The 21770-nt window shown below is 43.4% G+C and overlaps 1 protein-coding gene across 1 annotated transcript in view; it reads right to left on the reverse strand.

The window, feature by feature from the left end:
• Positions 1-2062: 2062 nt before the first annotated feature.
• PODXL (podocalyxin like) overlaps positions 2063-21770 on the reverse strand; it is a 115426-nt gene continuing 95718 nt past the window's right edge. The window contains exons 5-8 of the mRNA XM_040343303.1: positions 19894-20062; positions 10205-10251; positions 5645-5806; positions 2063-3018 (exon numbers count right to left, since the gene is read on the reverse strand). Of these exons, the coding sequence (XP_040199237.1) occupies positions 2827-3018; positions 5645-5806; positions 10205-10251; positions 19894-20062 (570 nt within the window). The 3' untranslated portion in view covers positions 2063-2826. The remainder of the gene's footprint in view (positions 3019-5644; positions 5807-10204; positions 10252-19893; positions 20063-21770) is intronic.

The following is a 21770-nucleotide window of genomic DNA, read 5'->3' on the forward strand; positions in this document are numbered from 1 at the left end:
TTCCACTACCCTTGACAGGCCTGTTTCAATTTTGACATTTGGCACTCAGCAGGACCCATAGCAATATTCTTAAAAAGGAAGTATCACAGGTATGTACATGCAATAATAAAAAAAAAATAACAGCATGGACACGGAGACACAAAAAAAATGAGTGTGCTTATCCCATCAACATAAGAGAGTAGTTAAAAGATATAGGAATTGAAGTATAGTGTACAATTGTGGCAATCAAGTGAATGATTGTGTCTAGTGTGGATACCCCTTTTTGGGTTTATGTTACCTTTGGAGATGGTGGTGTGGTTTTTATGGTTTATACATGTCCCTTAAAGTCTCTGATGTATGACAATGTATTTTTAACATCATTTAATTACTTTTAATTCATAGAAATCATTCCTAAAGGTCAAAGATACATACTGTTTTAGGGCCTGGGTACAGCATGTGTGCACATTTGTGATTTTTTTTACTTTTTATTTATTTTTTGTTAATGGATTTTTGCATTTTGGAAAGGAACAATTGAATTAAATGCATTAGAATATGTGCATTAGTAGAAGAAAATGATGCAAGCAAAATCCCCAATGCACACGTAAAAAGTAAGCTCTAAGTAAGCTGCATCAAAGAGTTTTGGCAGGGTGCCAGTGTAAAGGTCTTCAGAATCCTTGCTTTATAACCTCAATGAGTGGGCCCTATTTTCTTTATAAATATACTGGTTATTACAGCTAAAATAATGTAAGAGGGGGTGATAAAACAGGCCATTTCACTTCTTTAGTAGGTAATCGGTGAAGGAATATTCATGACCAGTGAACACAATGAAAGCAAGTATATATATATATATATATATATATATATATATATATATATATATATATATATATATATATATATATATATATATATATATATAGTACAGACCAAAAGTTTGGACACACCTTCTCATTCAAAGAGTTTTCTTTATTTTCATGACTATGAAAATTGTAGATTCACACTGAAGGCTTCAAAACTATGAATTAACACATGTGGAATTATACATAACAAAAAAGTGTGAAACAACTGAAAATATATTTCATATTCTAGGTTCTTCAAAGTAGCCACCTTTTGCTTTGATTACTGCTTTGCACACTCTTGGCATTCTCTTGATGAGCTTCAAGAGGTAGTTACCTGGCGCAGAACCCCATCACTCTCCTTGGTCAAATAGCCCTTACACAGCCTGGAGGTGTGTTTGGGGTCATTGTCCTGTTGAAAAATAAATGATGGTCCAACTAAACGCAAACCGGATGGAATAGCATGCCGCTGCAAGATGCTGTGGTAGCCATGCTGGTTCGGTATGCCTTCAATTTTGAATAAACCCCCAACAGTGTCACCAGCAAAGCACCCCCACACCATCACACCTCCTCCTCCATGCTTCACGGTGGGAACCAGGCATGTAGAGTCCATCCGTTCACCTTTACTGCGTCGCACAAAGACACGGGGGTTGGAACCAAAGATCTCAAGTTTGGACTCATCAGACCAAAACACAGATTTCCACTGGTCTAATGTCCATTCCTTGTGTTCTTTAGCCCAAACAAGTCTCTTCTGCTTGTTGCCTTTCTTTAGCAGTGGTTTCCTAGCATATATTCTACCATGAAGGCCTGATTCACACAGTCTTCTCTTAACAGTTCTACAGATGTGTCTGCTGCAAAAGGTGGCTACTTTGAAGAACCTAGAATATGAAATATATTTTCAGTTGTTTCACACTTTTTTGTTATGTACAATTCCACATGTGTTAATTCATAGTTTTGATGCCTTCAGTGTGAATCTACAATTTTCATAGTCCTGAAAATAAAGAAAACTCTTTGAATGAGAAGGTGTGTCCAAACTTTTGGTCTGTACTGTATATATATATAAATAACATACATCTTAGGTTATTGACATACTCTGAAGTGAAAAGCTAAAATGCAATGTTATCTGATGATTTCTGCCACTTTATAAGTTATTGCTTTACTCTAGAATGGCACTAAGCTGATTCTTTCCTGTTGATGGTAAGGGTTTATACACTTTAAGTGGGAATGAAAATCTGCAACCATATTGCTCTCTTTCTTTCTCTCTCTCTCTATATATACAGACATATATACAATACAGGTAATTTTCCTGTTGAAAACAGAATAGTATAGAGTATCCTAATGAAATCTGAACGTTTTCAATTGGAGTTAAATATTGTTTTGAGTTAATAGGTCTATGAATAACTGTATTTGCTCAGGGAAACAGTGAAACACGTACAGTAGTCAGTAACACATTTACTTTGCCAAAGGTGATGGCAGTAACTTCTTAATCGGTACACTGATTTAACAAACAGTGCTGTTGGTGCATTTGCTATTGGTTAGTGCATGGTGTGACGGTCCCATTACCATAGCCACAGACAAATGATTATATAGACAGGACTTTGTTTTCATCTCATTACAAGGTTTGATACCTGTGAAGCTTTTGGTTCTATGATACAAAATAGAATGTTGGGCACAATAAAATTCCTTGTAATTATATCACAAATGTTTCAGAATTGCCATAAAATTCTGCTGTCAGCTAATCATAAAGAGTTCATTTTTTTAAAGGCCAGACACTTCCAAGCAGTTACATACTATAGATCCTTTATATACCTTATTTACTGTGGTCACTTCTTAAGATACCTTTGGTAATATGTTTGTGTATGGGATGTCACTAAAGGTAGAAACTGCCTTTTCTTGACAGGTCTGGCACTCCATTATATGTGTTGGCTGCAGTCCATCTTAGCTTGATGACCAGCCATATAATGCACTTTGCGCTGGGTTTCCCATTCAGTCTAATTGCTTTTCATTTGCTTTATAAATGCGTGTCCTCTTCTTCTTCTAAATCCTCTCTTGTTAGGTTGTCAAGTGGAACAATCCAGCTGTCTCCAAGTTCTCCATTAGGGCCACCCTTCTTCTCTTGCATCTCTGGAGCAGTCTCCATGACTTCCAGGGTTGGGTTATCATGGTAACCGTTTTCCATGGTCTGGAGCTCTTCAGTGAGTCTCTAGAAAAAGTAAAAATAATATGTAATCCTGTGATCCAACACATTTTATATTGAGAGAATACATTCTTGGGATGATTTAATAAAGGAGTTCAAAATCTTCATGTCATAAATTGTATAAATATTTACTTGTATAATACAATCATGCAAAAACCAAAATCATGCTTGCTTACATCATTCATCTGACCATGATTGGGTATTCAAAGTGAACAGAAACTTGCTATCCATGCACATTGATAACCAAAGGGAATATCCACACAATATATCAAGTGAACATTCTCTCCTCTTTTAGTAGAGCCCTGTACATGCGGGCCAAATGTCAGAAGAGATTGGCAAGTTAAAAAAAAACATCCGACATTCGGCCCGTGTGTATGTCAGCCAGTCTGAAGGAAGCCAGCCGAGCATGCTGGAAAACCAGCAGCTGATCGGAGTGTTCTGGCGGGGGGCCTTCCCCCTGTCAGAACACAACAGCTGAGCATTGAGATCACTATACTAATGTTGGATTGTTAAACTGTCGGTTCTGGTCGGAGCCGCCCTACTATTTTCCTTCAACCCGGCGGGTTGAGAAAGAAAAAACTATTAGTGTGAATGAGGCTTAAATCGCCCTCACTGTGTCTTTTGCAGCACTTGGTAATGGATGATATGTAATTATAAAAGGCAAGACAAGACAGGAAACAGATCACTCAATTAGCTGTCTACTGTCTTGTTCAGAGCTCCCTCCAGTGGCCCCTGGGAGCAGTTGGGGACAATGACAGCTTAAAGTGGTTGTAAACCCTTATTTGTCACTTTTACCTACAGGTGAGCCTATAATACGACTCACCTGTAGGTATCAAGAATATCTTCTAAACCTGTATGGTTTAGGAGATATTTCCCCCGCAATGCGCCGCTGATTGCAGCGCCGCATGTGCAGGGGGGATCCTCGGCTAAAGGACCGGCAGCCGCCGGACCTTGCCGAATTTAAATCTCCCGCGCGCACGAGTGACGTCATCGCCGCTCCAGCCAATCACAGAGCTGGAGCGGCGATACCCGGAAGACACGCCGGAGCAAGATGACATCTCGCTCGGCGTGAACCAGGTAAGTGTTCCTCACCTCGTTCCGAGGTAAGTATTTCATAATCAGCCAGTATGCGGTGCATACTGGCTGATTATGCCTTTTGCCTTGCAGGTTTAAAAAAAAAAAAGTTTATGCGGTTTACAACCGCTTTAAAGGAGTTGTAAAGGAATTTTTTTTTTTGCCTAAAATTTATGTCTGCAAGGTAGACAGACAGAATAGTGTAATAATTCTGTTAAACGAGTAAATGCCTATTAAATTCCTTCATCTATATCACCTCCGGTGTTCTAGTTTCTGTTCCCTCATTCACTTCCTGGTTTGCGGCGCTATTTCATGTAAGAACTACATTTCCCAGTATGTATTGCAGTAATTCACACCTCCTTGAAGTCTCTAACACGTAGAGAGCGTCCTGCCGCACAGATGTAGTTCCCAGGAGGGGGCGAGCACATCACTGACCACCGCAGTAAAGCCCCCCTTCACGGTGGTGAGTAACAATCAGACAAGCAGGAAGTGAACAGAACAGAGAAGAAATAGAGCAACTTCTGAGCAAAAACGAACAACGAGGAAGTGAAAAGATGAATGTCTGCAGGTGAAGGATGCTTATTATGAAAATGTTTTCCTTTACAACCCCTTTAAATTATTTTTCCACTTTTGGAGTCAAATTTGAGATATGTTTGTTTTGTGTTCCCATTTATACAACATGCACAAAAAAACGTACCTTTTATGGGTTTTTCAGGAGGTGGTGTCATGGCTGACTACAATTTTTATTTTTTTTAACAATGTCACAGCGATTGTGTGTCTCAAGTCTGTCTTCATTAACATACAATGCAAGAAGAATAGCCCCTAATCCCTAAAGGGTCACTAAAGGAAAACATTTTTTTTGCTGAAATGACTGTTTACAGGGCATAGAGACATAATAGTTAACTGATTCCTTTTAAAAACGATTACAAATAGATAAAAATCAATCATATAATGTACCTGTAGTTTTTTAGTTTCGTTTTTGCATTTAGTTTAGTTTTAGCATGTTATGCTGTATCTGTGCTGGACAGTGCCATAGAGCAGTATTGGTTTGAAAATGAAACTAAAATCTCCCAGGACTGTGGTGATCAGGAAACAGACAACCAGGAAGTGTCCAAAACAGAGGAGAATTACAGCAACATCAGAGCAAAAACAAACAATGAGGACATGAAACCAGGACTGCAGTAAGGTAAAGGAAGCTATTTAGCTAAAAAAATAATTCCTTTAGTGACCCTTTAACGTTGATTGTCTGTTAACCCTTTTCATTCTTGGAAGCCTTTGATTTCAAAATAAATATTTTAATCATAAACCTTTTTATGACTTTTCCGAGGTAGGTATGCCTCTAGTGGTTTGTAGCCATTAACCCCTTAGCGGTGTATTAAGAGGAATCTTTTGTGATTTGTTTTAAATGTTTGCTTGTAATATATAGATTGTGTATAAATAAAAATAATCAGTATAAAAAATAAAAATAAATAAAATAACAATAAGTGACCCAAAGACACTATAATTTCCATTTAACAACTTTGAGTGAATACTGAAGTGATTAAAAAATAAGGTTTACCTGTTCTCTCTTACGAGACTTTCTCTGGTGCCAGCATCCATAAGCAGCTGCAATGATCAGCAAAAGCACAGCCAAACTGACAATGGCACTTATCAGGGGAATGCTCACCACATCTTCATCCTCTGGATATGGCTCTCCATAACTGAACAAATGCAAATGTTCCTGAAAGTGAATGAAGAGAGGAATAATTATACAAAAAAGTATATCGACACTAAATGGAAAAGTTGTGAATTATAATAAACCACTATAATAGAGTCGCCTGCAGTCACTAATTAAGAGGGCCTAGAACTTTGTCACTCCAAATTGGTGTTCTAAATGTGGACTTTACAATGAAGAAAATAATGTTAGACTCTATTGTAAAGCGCTGCACAAACTGTAGGTGCTATATAAATCCTGTATTATAATAATAATAATAATAGAGTAAGGGCCCATTCACACAAGTTGCCCCTAGTCGCCTCAAGTCGAGCTGCATGAGAAAATCAATGTAAGTGAATGTAGCCGTCTTAATGCACACTACTGCAGTCGCTCCGACTTCAAAAAAGTTTCCTGTACTACTTCAATCCGACTTATAGGCGACTTGTAGGCAACTTGTACCCATTTGTACCCATTTGGAATACTACACTGGATACACAACTCAACATTGTACCTGTAACTGTGCTCTCTAACGAAGCCTATATATAACAAGATTGTATATTGTTGTAATCACAGTTGTGGTATTAGTTGCTGACTTAATTTCGTAATTTTTTGATTTTATGTCGTTCCACTTTTGATATTTCATACTAAATAAATGTCTAGTTTTCTACATCTATTTGTACTGTGTGCCCTTAAAGCCCAACTTATTAGTCCTTTCTTCAATTCTCGTTCTATCGGGGCGTTGGCACACTATATATAGGTGCATTCGCGGTGTCACCACGCGATATATGCACATTAAAATAGGTCCTCTTTTTCTACAAAACTTGTACCCATTGATTTCAATGGAAGTCGCTTCAGAAGTCGGATCACTGTCGTAACTGAAGCAACAATACAGGAAGAGAACATACATTTCTCAGGCAAATCCCTCCCAAGCCCCTCCCTCCCACAGAGCTGATTGTTGTTTGATTGGCCACTGAAAAGCCTCCTGTCCTGGAGGCGACTTGAAATTGCCTTGTACTGTCCTGGAGGCAACTTTGCCTTGTAAGTTGCCTGATGATTCATACTAAAGTCTTGCCTCCCAAAGTCGTGCTGGAAGTCGTGTTGCCCCTGTGTGAATGGGCTCCTAGGGATTATACTGTATATTCCCTTAAACACAGAGAGATGATTTTACTTTAGATTGAAAATATTGTAATACCATGGTAAATATGCTTGGATACAAATCAAACATGTTTGACATCTGCAGAGGAACGCGTCAGGGTTGTCCACTTTCCCCACTTTTATTTGCCCTACTTATTGGACCTCTTGCCCAGCCTATCCGTACTGACCACTCTATCAAATGTCTAGATTTAGCTGGTCATCAACTCAAACTCTGCCTATTTGCTGACCATATCTTAATCTTTATGTCATCACCTCATATTTCTGCTCCTAATCTTATAAACGAACTTGATCATTTTGCCCACATCTCTGGTCGTGGCCGCGTGTTTTTCCGTATCCCTGATCGAGAATGGATTATATATATATTTTCTTTTTTAATAAAGGACTTGTCCCAAGCTGTGTATTGTGTTTTTTACCATTTTTGACACTTATTTTGTGAAATGGTAGGGGTACAATGTACCCCGTTATCATTTCACATAGGGGGGCTGGGATCTGGGGGTCCCCTCTTTTAAAGGGGTATTTCAGATTCCGATAAGCCCCCCACCCGCAGACCCCCACAACCACCGGGCAAGGGTTGTGGGGATGAGGAAAGATAGAGAGTACCGCGCTTAAAAAGGATGTTGGTTGCAGCCTCCCCTAATAGAGCTCACGCACAGGGATTCTAGGAATAGTAAAACAAAGGTGGGGTGGATGGCACTACCTACTGGTTACAAGTGGTATATGATTTACAACTATGTGAGAATGTGCTATGAATGCTATATGTTCTCATGCATAAATCCAACCTGCATGGGGATATGATAAATTAAAAGTGATAACTAACATCTGTCTGTGATTGTGATAAGACCACCTATAAAAGGTGTATACCAATAATAGTGAATCAACATAAATAACATAATACAAAGAACTGTGTAGGTGGACTCAGTCCATTTGGCATAAATAAAACGTATCCAAAGAATTGAGTCCAATAGTGTTTCCAACAAAAATATATATAACAATAATTTAGCAACAAAATATATATTCAAAAAAAGATGCTAAAAAAAAAAAAGAAAAAAAAGGGGGGAATGCCCAAAAAATGAAAAAATGTATATATCTATTCTTAATTGTGAAATAGAATATATATATATATATATATATATATATATATATATATACATACATACATACATACATACATACATACATACATATATATGGATAAGGAACCGACAATTCATTATAGCCACAAATAGTTTTAAATGACTTTTTTTTCCTTTAGAAATGTCATTTTGTGCAGGGACTGTTTTAAACATGACAAAAATGTGCCACCTTACAGACATACTATAGACACCCCCAGGTATGAAATTTAAAGGAATATTTCACTTTTATTGTTTCACTTTAAGCATTATTAAAATCACTGCTCCCTAAAAACCTTCCGTTTTTAAAACAAACATTTTTTATGACAATAACTTGCATATTACCATTAAAAATGAGCACTTTTGATTTTCCATGTTCGTGTCCCATAGACTAACGGTGTTCGTGTGTTTGAACAATTGTTTTGCCTTTTCGCATGTTCAGCTCATCCCTAACTATCACTATACAAAAATTATATATTTCCAATGAACTAACTCAAGCCTATTGATCTTACACATGGGCAAATGTAAAGTATAACTAATGGATGTTTTGGATAGAGTACAGTATTAGAATGCTTGTCAGTTTGTATTGCTGTCTGTGCCCTCATTAAATAAATTCACCCTCTCTATTTGTCCTGTTAACTGTTATCATTGAAAGTAAAAGAAAAGCCTACATTTTGGCTTTTCCACTGAGGAAATAAGTTCTAGTGACTTGGGGGTCCCCAACGAATTCCCTTAATTTGCAGCGATTTCTTCTCACTTCCTGTTTGGCTATGGGACAGGAAGTAAAGTGAAATCTCTGGAATGGGACCCAGATGGAAAAAAATAATCTGACAGGGGGTTAAAATCCTTGCTCTATCCAAAATGAAAAAAAAAAAAAAAAAAAAGGTTTTGCCTTTAGTACTACTTTAACCAATTCCCGCCCGCCATATAACAAAATGATGGCCGCAAAGTGGTAATGTTATGCTGACTGGACGTCATATGACGTCCAGCAGGGTGAGACACTAGCGAGCGCAGCGCGGCGATCGGTGGTGTGGTGTCTCAGTCTGACACACCGCATCTCCCATCCTGGTAAAGAGCCTATGACATAGGCACTTTACCATGCGATCACCATCAGTTAAAAAACCAATCGTGTCAGAATGCGGTGACGTAAAACACAACGACTTGATTCTGAGCATGCGCGGATTTTTAACCGATGCTTTTGCATACTAACGATGGGTTTTGACCTATCGGTTACCAGTCCATCGGTTAAATTTTAAAGCAAGTTCTAATTTTTTTGACCGAAGGTTAAATAACCTATGGGGCCTACACACGATCGGTTTGGACTGATGAAAACGGTCCTTCAGACCGTTCTCCTCTGGCGATCCTATCGTGTGTACAAGGCCTAAGGTATAATTGCCAACTCACCACCTCTGCTGCTATCAGGTGGGTTGCAGTCTGTCTCAGTCCTAGTCTTCCAGTAGAAAGAGAGGCATCCTTCCTTCTTTCTCAGCCCATGAAAACTACTACAGCTCCTCCAATTTAACACTCTTCTCTTGGGATTTTTTGTTTTCATCAAACCTGTAGTAATGGCCGAGTCTCTTCAGTGAACTACACTTCCCACAAGCCTAAACATTTCTCCTCAGAGTCTCTTGCGATCCATGTTTCCCAGGTGCCCTCTAGTTGATGGAGGATGGAATTAACACTGTCTGTCTCTATTATGACTATGTCTGTGTAGAAATCCTTTGTTGGTACACGCACAGAAACAGAAGCAGACAGAATGAGACTCAGGGGTGGACTGACAACTCATGGGGCACCCGGGCAATAGAAGATTATGGGGCCCCCGGGCTTATAGATGGCCAGGAGGCAGTGCAGAGGCAGGGAAGCTAAAATCTCAGGCATTTCACATCAAAAGCATGTCGGTTTCGGACATATCAGAGACAGATGTAAAAAAAACTCAGATTACATACTGTCCCTGGTTTTATTGAGCCTGGCAACCCTGATGGGGCCCCCTAGTGGCATGGGGCCCTCGGGCAGTGCCCGAGAGTCCAAATGGTCAGTCCGCCCCTGATGAGACTGCAACTGCTCCTCTTTTGCCAGTTAAGTACCAGGCTGCAGTAGTAAACAAAAACAAAAAACATGCACGATAATTGTACAAATGGAATTTCATAGGAAAATACTGTACCCCATTTTTTTTCAGTTGTGTGTACAATTCCTTTGGCTGGAGGTGACCTTAAGATGAAAAAATACAGAATGTTATATAACTGCAATGATAAATATGTTGTGGCTTTAAACGTCATATTTGATTAGGAATTTTTGTGTAAACCATTAACCCATCTTACCAGATATAGGGCCAAATTCTCAAAAAGCTGTGCAAATTTAGTATTACCTAACTTATGTCATTTAAGTTACGGCGCCCTAAGTTGGTGTCGTAAGTGCCGTATCCTCAGCGCATTTGCGCACAAAATTGCGCCATCCTTAACCTAAGTTGTAAGGCGTGGTTATGGCAAGTGGGAATGAAGTGGGCGTGCTTCATTGTAATGAGCCGTGACCCCATGCAAATGAAGGGCCGGCCGTACTGCGCATGCGCGCACGAATCTGGACCTCACTGGGCATGTGCAGAACTTTGCTCATCGCAATCAGTGAGATAGGTAAAAGGCCAAGCGTACTTAGTTTGAGGATCGCCCTGTGTCTAAATAGCCCCAGTCAAACACACTTCCCTTGCAAAAGTATTTCCCTGTGTTCCCTTCCTAAAGCAAGTTGCTTCTGCTTTGAACGTTTGTCAGTGTTTGTTGGTAAGATTTGTTTGTGAGAAAAGTTGGTGAGGAGTTGGAGAGTATAGTTGGTGTTTGTTTTTGATAATTTGTTATTTGTTTTGATTGTTTGCCTGTTTGTTTTTGATAAGTGTTTCGTTTTTTGGTGTGTGATTGTTTTTTGTTTCCCTTTTTTGCCTGTTTGTTTTTGAATTTATAGTAGCTGTCTGGTTTTTTTTTTTGCTTGTTTTTCTTTTCTTTATTGTGTGTGTATTGTTGATTGTTTTTTGGGTGAGTTTCCTGTTGCTGGGTGTTGTCTGTCATGGCCACCAAGCGCAGGAAGCTAAATTTTACAGTGGCAGAGAAGCATATTCTTGCTCAGGGCGTCATAAAATATGGGCGTTTTCTCCATGGCCCTGAGAGCCACAACACCACCCCGGCCAGGAGGAAGGAGATCCTTAAAAAGATCACCGATCGGATCAATGCGGCGGGGGGGGGGGGGAGACCAGGACCATCGCTGGAGTTAAAAAAAAAAAATCAATGATTTGAAGAGCGTGTCCCGGAACAAGCTGGCAACGCTGCATGCCCATACCAGGGGAACTGGAGGAGGGGGACCCTGCCCAGTCAGGATGAGTGAGGAGGAATGGGCAGTGGCCCAGTGTTTCCACCCACAGCAGGTGGTGGGCCTGCCTGGCTTTGACTCTGATCCTCTTATGAGGACAGGTAATTTTTTACATTTTCTATCTGGTGATTAGCATGTGTGGGTGGGGGAAGGGAAGATGTGCCAAGTGTGTGGATCCACCAACCTGTGATTGTTTTGTGTCCTCCCCAGATGGCCAGGAGGTTGCAGCCCCATCAGCCCAGGAGGTTGCTGGGTCATCAGCCCAGGAGGTTGCTGGGTCATCAGCCCAGGAGGTGGCAGCCCCATCAGCCCAGGAGGTTGCTGGGTCATCAGCCCAGGAGGTGGCAGCCCCATCAGGGCAGGAGGTGGCAGCCCCATCAGGGCAGGAGGTGGCAGCCCCATCAGGGCAGGAGGTTGCTGGCCCATCAGTGCAGGCTGCTGCACCACCCCCAAGACAGGCTGATGCAGAGTCCCAAGAAGGGCAGGATTCGCCATGGGAGGGGAGTGCCCACAACTCCCCTAATTTGGATGTTGAGGAGGATGAGGGGGATGAAGATGAGAATATTGATATTGGCCAGCAAATCCTGATGGGCCAAGATATGACCTTTGAGTCATCCCCTGAGGGAACCCCAGAGGCGCCCAGCAGTCAGGCCACCATCATGGGTGGCCCCTCCCAACCCTCCTCCAACATGCAGCAGCACCCATGGGTCACTCCAACCCCTCCTCCAAGGCCACAAGCCTCAGGGGCAAGTAGGAGGCCGACCCCGGAAACCAGGGGGGGGTTTGTGCGTCTGCCGGTCAGTCTGTTGAGGGACAATGCCCGGCAGACCCGCAGTCTGGCTGAAATAAAAAAATCTATGAGCAAGGTGGAGCACAGCCTGGGTTTAATGAGGGAGTCACTGGGTGACGTGGCCACCAACTCAGTGGGGGTCATCACGTGTTTGTGGGACCTGAAAAACGCAACAACAGGCGTGGCCCAGGAGGTGACTGCCCTCACCCAGGCTGTGCAGGCCAATACCCGGGCTGTGCAGGCCAATACCCGGGCTGGCCAGGCTAATACGGCTGACATGACTGCCTGTCTGACAAGGATAGCCGTGGCCTTGGAGGGCAGGCCAGCAGGAGGACATACACCAGGGGAGGCTCCTTCTTCCCCTGCACAGACCCCCCCTGTGAAGATACTCCCTCCCCTGCACAGACCCCCCCCATGAAAATACTCCCTCCCCTGCACAGACCCCCCCCCCGTGAAGATCCCCCAGTCGGCCGTGGCCGTGCCCGTGGTCAGCCCAGAAGGAGCACTCGGCAACATCATTAAGTTGCAGGGGTACTTTTGATTATTATTTTTTTTTATACTGTACTTATGATTTGGTTTATGTGTGTGAATGATGTGTGAATGTGGGGGGTGGCATTCCTGAAAACATAAGGGTGTCACCCTCAGTTTTGGTGGAGTAGGGATCCCCAGGACCAGGGAGAAGTCATCCCAGGTTCCTGAATGGTGTATGATTGCACAGTGACATAATTGGAGCCGTGGCGGGGCGTTACTGCTCCCAAGTACCAAAGGGGGGGGGGGTACTTGGATCTAATCCAATTCGATGTGCATGTGATGTGTCTGTGCTAGGGACCACAGTGGCGTGCATTCATGCATTCTCATTGTGAGATAATTAATGTGCGTTTTGTAACAAAAAAAGACATTCTCATTGTCATATAAGTAATGTGCATTTTATGTGCAAAGTAAATGTTTAACCACTTCCCGCCCGGCCTATGGCCGATTTACGTCCGGGAAGTGGTTATGAAATCCTGACAGGACGTTGTAGAACGTCCTGCAGGATTTCATGCCGCGCGCGCCCGTGGGGGCGCGCATCGCGGCGATCGGTGATGCGGGGTGTCAGTCTGACACCCTGCATCTCCGATCTCGGTAAAGAGCCTCCGGCGGAGACTCTTTACCACGTGATCAGCCGTGTCCAACCACGGCTGATCACGATGTAAACAGGAAGAGCCGTCGATGGCTCTTCCTCACTCGCGTCTGACAGACGCGAGTAGAGGATAGCCGATCGGCGGCTCTCCTGACAGGGGGGGTTAGCGCTGATTGTTTATCAGCGCAGCCCCCCCTCGGATCGCCACCCAGGGCAAAAAAAAAAAAATGGCAAAAAAAAAAAAAAAAAAATCTAAAAAAAAAAAAAGCATAAAGAAAAAAGATGCCAGCCAGTGCCCACAAATGGGCACTGACTGGCAACCTGGCAAAAATAAGTGCTGCCACCCCAGTGTCCATCAGCGCCACCCCAGTGTCCATCAGCGCCACCCCAGTGTCCATCAGTGCCACCCCACAGTGCCCATCCATGCCCAGTGCCCACCTATCAGTGCCCATCTGTGCCACCCATAAGTATCCATCAGTGCCGCCCATCTGTGCCGCTTATGAGTGCCCATCTGTGCCGCCCATGAGTGCCCAGTGCCGCCTATGTGTGCCCATCAGTGCCGCCTATGTGTGCCCATCAGTGCCGCCTATGTGTGCCCATCAGTGCCGCCTATGTGTGCCCATCAGTGCCGCCTATGTGTGCCCATCAGTGCCGCCTATGTGTGCCCATCAGTGTCGCATACCAGCGCCGCCAATCAGTGCCACCTCATCTGTGCCCGTCAGTACTACCTCATCGATGTCCATCAGTGCCATCTCATCGGTGCCCATTAGTGCCGCCATATCAGTGCCCGTAATTGAAAGAGAAAACTTATTTACAAAAAAATTAACAGAAAAAAATAAAAACGTATTTTTTTTTCCAAATTTTCAGCCTTTTTTTAGTTGTTGCGCAAAAAAAAAAATCGCAGAGGTGATCGAATACCACCAAAAGAAAGCTCTATTTGTGGGGAAAAAAGGACGCCAATTTTGTTTGGGTAGAATGTAGCATGACCGCGCAATTGCCATTCAAAGTGCGACAGTGCTGAAAGCTGAAAATTGGCTTGGGCGGGAAGCTGCGTAAGTACCTGGTATGGAAGTGGTTAAAGGTCACATAATCTCTGTGATTTTTTCTTGGCAAAGCAAAAAAATAAAGATAATTAGGGTCCATTTACTGGGCAAAGATGCCTTCAGCCAGTTGTCTCCTTATTGCCTGGCCCTCAGCAGACCGGGTAGAGGTGGTTGGGGGGGGGATTGCCTGGGTGGGGGGTTAGGTCAGGACATATCTCAACATGCAGGCCCCTTCTCTGAGCAAAATTATGGAGGATGCAACATGCCCCAATAATTTGACAGACAAAGTCTGGGGAATACAAGAGTGTACCCCCAGTCTTGTCAAGGCATCTGAATCTGGACTTGAGAAGGCCAAATGTCCGCTCTACTATTGACCGGGTCTGGATGTGCACCTCGTTGAATTTGCGTTCTCCGGGTGTTTGGGGGTTCCTAAAGGGGGTCATCAGGTGGGGTCCCAACGCATATCCAGAGTCACCTGTAAGGGAAAAGACAGGAGGATATTAGTCATGCATGTGCCCCTTGTGATGTCTGCATCATGGGGGGGGGCATACCTGACACCAATGTCACTCACCAATCAGCCAGCTGTCTCCATACACATTCTGCTCCAAGTCTTGGTAGATCTTGGTCTGCCGTAGAAAGAAGCTGTCGTGGCACGACCCTGGAAACTTGGCACAAACGTGCCAGATGAGGCCATGGGCATCTACAATCATCTGGACATTGATGGAATGCCACCCTTTTCTGTTTCTGAACAGGTGTTCAGTTTCATGGGGGGGCTGTAGTGCCACATGGGTGCAGTCTATCGCCCCGATGGTCCTTGGGAAGCCAGCAATGCTGTAAAAGTCAGTCATGGCTTGCAGACGCTGCTCCTCCTGGGTGGGCTTCACAAATTGATTGGTCATGCGCCGCAGTATGGCAGGGACCACCTGATGGACACATCGGCTCATTGTCGACTGCACCATCCCAGCCAGACCTCCAGATGCACGCTGGAATGAGCCACTGGATAAAAAATGGAGGGTTGCCATCACTTTATGTAGAGGTGTCAGGGCATGGGAGCGTCTGGTTGGGGTGATAAGATCCTCCTGAAGTAGTTGGGTGATCTCCAGGATGGCTTCCCTATCAAACCTGTAGTTGCCATACACCTCATAATCTGGCATTTGAAAAAGATCACGCCGTGGCCGATAAACTCTCGCCTGTGCCCTCCTCCTCCTTTGTGCCTGTAAGGCGGCAAGTGCCGTCAGAATCATTGATGCCCCAGGCATTTTTAAACACAGATCCTTCACAACTATAGCTCTAGTCACTACCTACAGCAAGCCCTTCCACGGCATGTGTAAAATTAGGGCTGCTTTTATAATGTGGAAATTTAGTCAGGGAAACTAACAGGTGCGCACAGGGCGGAAAATACGCCGCACACACTTAATTTTGAGAATCGCCCTAACTCCCTCATTTGCATCTTTGCCTATCAAAAACAGCGGCGAGACTAGCGTAATTTGCGCCCGGGGATGCGCAGGTGTAACTATTTTAGGTAGGACTGAAAATACGGAAATCTGGGCTTAACTCGTTTTGAAGATCGGGCGCAAAGATACGCGCCGTGTAAATTCAGAAAACTTGAGTTAAGTCTGCGTATCTCTTTTGAGAATTTGGCCCATAATTCGTAAAAAAATGATGTACTCAAGCACCAACTCAACACAGATTGCCTCCTGGTGAGTGTATCTTGTCAGGTAATTTAACTTGAAATCTGGAGTCTAGGCACCTGTTAATGGGTATTGCTTTGTGACGGTTTATTTTTTACTTGCTCTATTTAGGCTGAATAAAGTCCTGCCTTTTTGGACCAATTGGAAATCTTTAGATTTAGCAGTAAAGGCATTCCACTGCACCAATAAGGCACTATAATTGTGCATGGTCTTAGTAAATCTCTCAGGCTTTAGATAAAATAGCTATATCAGTATATTCATTCAGTTATGCATATTTCTCAGGGAGGAGGCATATCAGTTGGGATGCAGACATGGTAGGGGTTCCCCTTTGGAATCCCTGGTGGGTTCTATCCCCCTCCTGCGTATCTGGGAACACCATGGCCGCTTTTGTATTGGGTGTTTGTGTAGAAATGTACAATTCATTTATCAATTATGATGATGATCAATTATTATTTTAAATAGATTGTATGCTGTACAAATTGTGTATCAATGGCTCCTGAAGAAGTGGAAACACGTCTAGCCTTAAGATCACATATATGGACAAAACACATCATACTGTCAATATTGGCTTTTTATGGTTATATATTGTTTCATAAGAATATGACAATATATTTTTAATACAAATTAATAAAATAGTGTATTTTAAGCATACAAATGTTGTGCCTCAATAGTCAAATTTTTTTATACTTTCACAATTTTAGGATGATATCTTGTTTTGATATTTGTTGGGAGGTGAAGGAGACCCTCTGTTCACTGCTATGGGTAGCAGCACTTTTCTATGTGAATTATTAGACTTTCCCCAGCAGTGCTTAATATGTTACATTTACAGACACACTTCTGTGGTGGCTGACCAACTACGTCAAAGTAATCCCTCTTCTGGCCAGTCCTACACTGCCCTGCAAATGCTAAGGGGAACACCATGCCAACATGGGTCACGAAGACCAGAGGTAGGGGAGAGCTACAAGGTTCAGATCTGTTCTCTGACCTGCGTTACAACAAAGAAAAGATATACCTGTGCTCAAATCCCAATAGCTTGTACATGGTCAGCGTAACCATCTATTGCAATATATGTGAACTAAATATCCCTGTTTTTCATTGCATAGTTTGCTTGGAAGGGTGTAGCAGTGTGCATAGGGTCCATTCAGAATTTGTAGTTTTTAGCACCTGATAGTTTAAATACATGTACAAGCTATTTGGATTTGAGCACAGGTATATATTTTCTTTCCAGCATGATTATGGCCCCATGGAATATGAAAACCACTTCAAAGAGGCATCAAAGTAGCATCCAAGTTGCACTGCATAATCGCACTGAAAGACAGGTCAAAATCAGATTGCGGCAGTATGGACCTAAAGTAAAAAATGTCTACACTTAGGAACCTCTTTTATATATATATATTTTTCGAAATTGGAGGTAAAGTTTATTGAGGTTCAAAGTTTACGAACCAGAACAATCAACAGACAAAGTAAAGAACAACCAATGTGTACATCCAGGGAACCACTTTAACTGCTTGCCGACCAGCGCGCGACTATATACGTCGATAGCATGGAACGGACAGGCAGAAGGACATATATATACATCCCCTTTAACCACTTAAGACCCGGACCAAAATGCAGCAAAAGGACCCGGCCAGTTTTTGCGATTTGGCACTGCGTCGCTTTAACTGACAATTGCTCGGTCGTGCGACGTGGCTCCCAAACAAAATTGGCGTCCTTTTTTTTCCACAAATAGAGATTTCTTTTGGTGGTATTTGATCACCTATGCAGTTTTTATTTTTTGCGCTATAAACAAAAATAGAGCGACAATTTTGAAAAAAATGCAATATTTTTTACTTTTTGCTATAATAAATATCCCCCAAAAATATATAAAACATAATTTTTTTGCTCAGTTTAGGCCGATACGTATTCTTCTACCTATTTTTGGTAAAAAAATTGCAATAAGCCTTTATAGGTTGGTTTGCACAAAATTTATAGCGTTTACAAAAAAGGGAATAGTTTTATTGCATTTTTATTAATTTCTTTTTTTTTACTACTAATGGCGGCGATCAGCGATTTTTTTCATGACTGCGACATTATGGCGGACACTTCGGACAATTTGGACACCTTTTTGGGACCATTGTCATTTTCACAGCAAAAAATGCATTTAAAATGCATTGTTTACTGTGAAAATGACAGTTGCAGTTTGGTAGTTAACCACAGGGGGTGCTGAAGGGGTTATGCATGACCTCATCTGTGTTTCTAACTGTAGGGGGGTGTGGCTGTAGGTGTGACGTCATCGATTGTGTGTCCCTATATTAGGGAACACACGATCGATGACAGCGCCACAGTGAAGAACTGGGAAGCTGTGTTTACATACAGCTCTCCCCGTTCTTCAGCTCCAGGGACTGATCGCGGGACTCCAGCGGCGATCGGGTCAGCGAGTCCCGCGGCCACGGAGCTTCGGACCGGGACGCGGCCACGGCTGGGCTTAAAGGGCCACGTACATGTACGTGGGTGTGCCCAGCCGTGCCATTCTGCCGACGTATATCAGCGTGAAGGGGTCCTTAAGTGGTTAAGAAGCCGTCATTGTGGACGCGCGCGCCCCCCGCCAGGAGCTCCGTGACTCCGACCGCGGGTCCCGTACCCGCGATCTTGTCACGGTTAGGAAGAAGATGCTGATGTAAACAAGCATTTCCCCAGTGACAGGACAGTGTACATAGCTTCCTGTAATCGGAAGCTGTGATCACTATCTTGTTGTGTCACACATAGCCCATCCCCCCTACAGTTAGAACTCATCCCCAGGCACACTTAACCCCTTCACTACCAGTGTCATTTTCACAGTAATCAGTTCATTTTTATAGCACTGATCGCTATAAAAATGACAATGGTCCCAAAAATGTGTCAAAAGTGTCCGAATATAATAATAATAAAAATGCCATAATTCCATCCCCTATTTTGTAGACGCTAAAACTTTTGGGCAAACCAATCAATATACTCTTATAGCAATTTTTTTACCAAAAATATGTAGAAGAATACGTATCGGCCTAAACTGAGGGGAAAAAAAACGTTTTTTTATATATTTTTGGGGGATATTTACTATAGCAAAAAGTTAAAAATATTGAATTTTTTTCAAAATTGTCGCTCTATTTTTGTTTATGGCGCAAAAAATAAAAACCGCAGAGGTGATCAAATACCACCAAAAGAAAGCTCCATTTGTGGGAAAAAAAGTTTGTCAGTTTTGTTTGGAAGCCACGTCGCACGACTGTGCAATTGTCAGTTAGGCTGCATTCACACCTGAGAGAGATGACAGGTAGCGTTTTTGCCGCGATTTTGCAGAGTTTTTTTACCGCGTTTTGCCGCGATATTTGCACCGGTATTTACCGCGATTTGCTGCATCGTTTTTTACCGCGATTTTGGACAGGTCTAGGGTCACCAATGTTAAAAACAGAAAAACGCCCAAGTACACTCAATTCAAGCGACAAAAAAGGGTCCAGAACTTGTTTGAGCTTCAGGCGTTCGGCGTCTTGGAGTGGAGATGTGAACCATCTCCATTGAGAGTAATGTATTTTTTCCCCTCTAGCGTTTTGGAGCTTCATGCTTCAGGCGACAAAACGCTCAGGTGTGAATGCAGCCTAGACCTGTCCAAAATCGCGGTAAAAAACGCTGCAACAAATCGCGGTAAAAACGCCACAAATATTGCGGCAAAATGCGGTAAAAAATGCCACAAAATCGCGGCAAAACACTTTTGATAGTTAAATAATACATTTCCAAATCGATGTCTATACTTAAGAACAAAATATTTCACCTGCACTCATTATTTACATACAGTATGTATTATTGTAGTATACTATAATCAGATTTTTTTTTATAGCTACTTACTTTCAACGAAAGCTTCAGTAATGACCAACTCGTCGTCACTAATCCTGGCCAGTTGAATAATGCATTTGCCTTGGTTTTCCTGGTATCCTGGTTTTAAAGCCTTGCACACGACCATGGATATTGTGTCTTCTGTTGAATGTCCACCTTCTGTGCGCTTACCATCATTGCCCTGAAAAACACAAATGTTTCAAGACACCAATGGACACTTCTTACAAATTGTTATATTTATTTTTTTTGTAAATATTGCTGTTTTGCAATCACTGTGTAGACCTGCAGAGTCACTGTGACTATCCTATGATTTATGCTTCAAATGCTAAAATTCTCTATTGTATTAAATCTGTTCATAGAGCTTAGCTGACAGTTATCACACAGGTGACATCCAATTGAACCCAGGTGTGTGCCAGTTTGCTGTAGGGCGCTCTTTTTCAAGCCAATTTTATGGCACAAAGGGCAGGGGAGGGCTGGCAGCCAGTCCAATCCAGTGGCCCAATAAACCACAGAATCAACTCACCATCACCAGTGTGTGTCTATCATAGGAGCTGGTCCATGAGGCAGGACTTCGTATGACAGCGGCCGCCGGGTAAGCGGGAGATCCCTGCTGTGTAATCGGGTGGTGCTTGCCCCTCTGAGGCAGCCCAGTGGGACCCATGGTAAGGCCGGCACTGGGCTCTGTCCCTCTGCCCCAGCTTACGTTGCACCCACCCAGGATTGGCCCTGAAAAGTGGGGACAAAATCAGGCACAGACCAAAGACAGTGTCCTCAGTCTGGGGACTGTCCCCGGGGACGTCTGGTCACCCTAAGCTAGTGGCCAGCAGGCCCAACAGGCCATGGTCAGCTCCCAGCAGAACCCACAGGCCAGTGACCAGCAGGACCGACAGGTCTGAGGGCAGCTTCCAGGATGGCCCACAGCCTGTGGGTCCTGCTGGGAGCTGCCCGCTGACCTGAGGGTCCTGCTGCAAGCATGGCGAGCTCCCAGCAGGACCTACAGGCCAGCGGCCAGCAGGACCCATAGGCTATCGCCAGCTCCCAGCAGGACCCAAAGTGATGCTATTTTGAAATTACTGGGTGAACACTGGGGCAGGGTAAATAGTGTATGGGGGGGGTGGGGTGGATAGATGGCATGTGGGGTTCAACTGGGAGTGTCAGGGTCTCTCACCTCAGCAGGTCCTTGCACAGCCTCCTCCAGTTCTGGGGGGGGGGGAGGTGATGCTGCTGTCCTAGGGGCAAGTAAAGTTGCAGCCCGAGCCAGTCACAGACGTGGGTCTCGACTCCCTGACGCGCCCTGCTGCCTCTGCCTGCCTCCAAGATCTGGGAGTGGTAGTTTTTCCTGGCTGCGCTGCTCTCAGTTCTCCACTCACTGGGAGATTAAGCACTACAACTCCCAGAATTTCACAGCCACTGAGCCCATAAAATGCAGCCACTGTGCTCACCACTGTGCCCATAAAATGCAGCTACTGTGCTTACCACTTAGCCCATAAAATGCAGTCACTGTGCTTACCACTGTGCCCATAAAATGCAACCACTGTGCCCATAAAATGCAGCCACTGTGCTCGTAAAATGCAGCCACTGTGCCCATAAAATGCAGCCACTGTGCCTACCATTGTGCCCATAAAATGCAGCCACTGTGCTCACCGCTGTGTCATAAAATGCAGCCACTGTGCCCATAAAATGTAGCCACTGTGCCCATAAAATGCAGCCACTGTGCCCATAAAATGCAGCCACTGTGCTTATCACCATGTCCATAAAATGCAGCCACTGTGCCCATAAAATGCAGCCACTGTGCTTATAAAATGCAGCCAATGTGCCCATAAAATGCAGCTACTGTGCTCATAAAATGCAGCCACTGTGCTCATAAAAGGCAGCCACTGTGCTCATAA

This window comes from Rana temporaria, chromosome 3, assembly GCF_905171775.1.
Source record: "Rana temporaria chromosome 3, aRanTem1.1, whole genome shotgun sequence".
Taxonomy (NCBI): domain Eukaryota; kingdom Metazoa; phylum Chordata; class Amphibia; order Anura; family Ranidae; genus Rana; species Rana temporaria.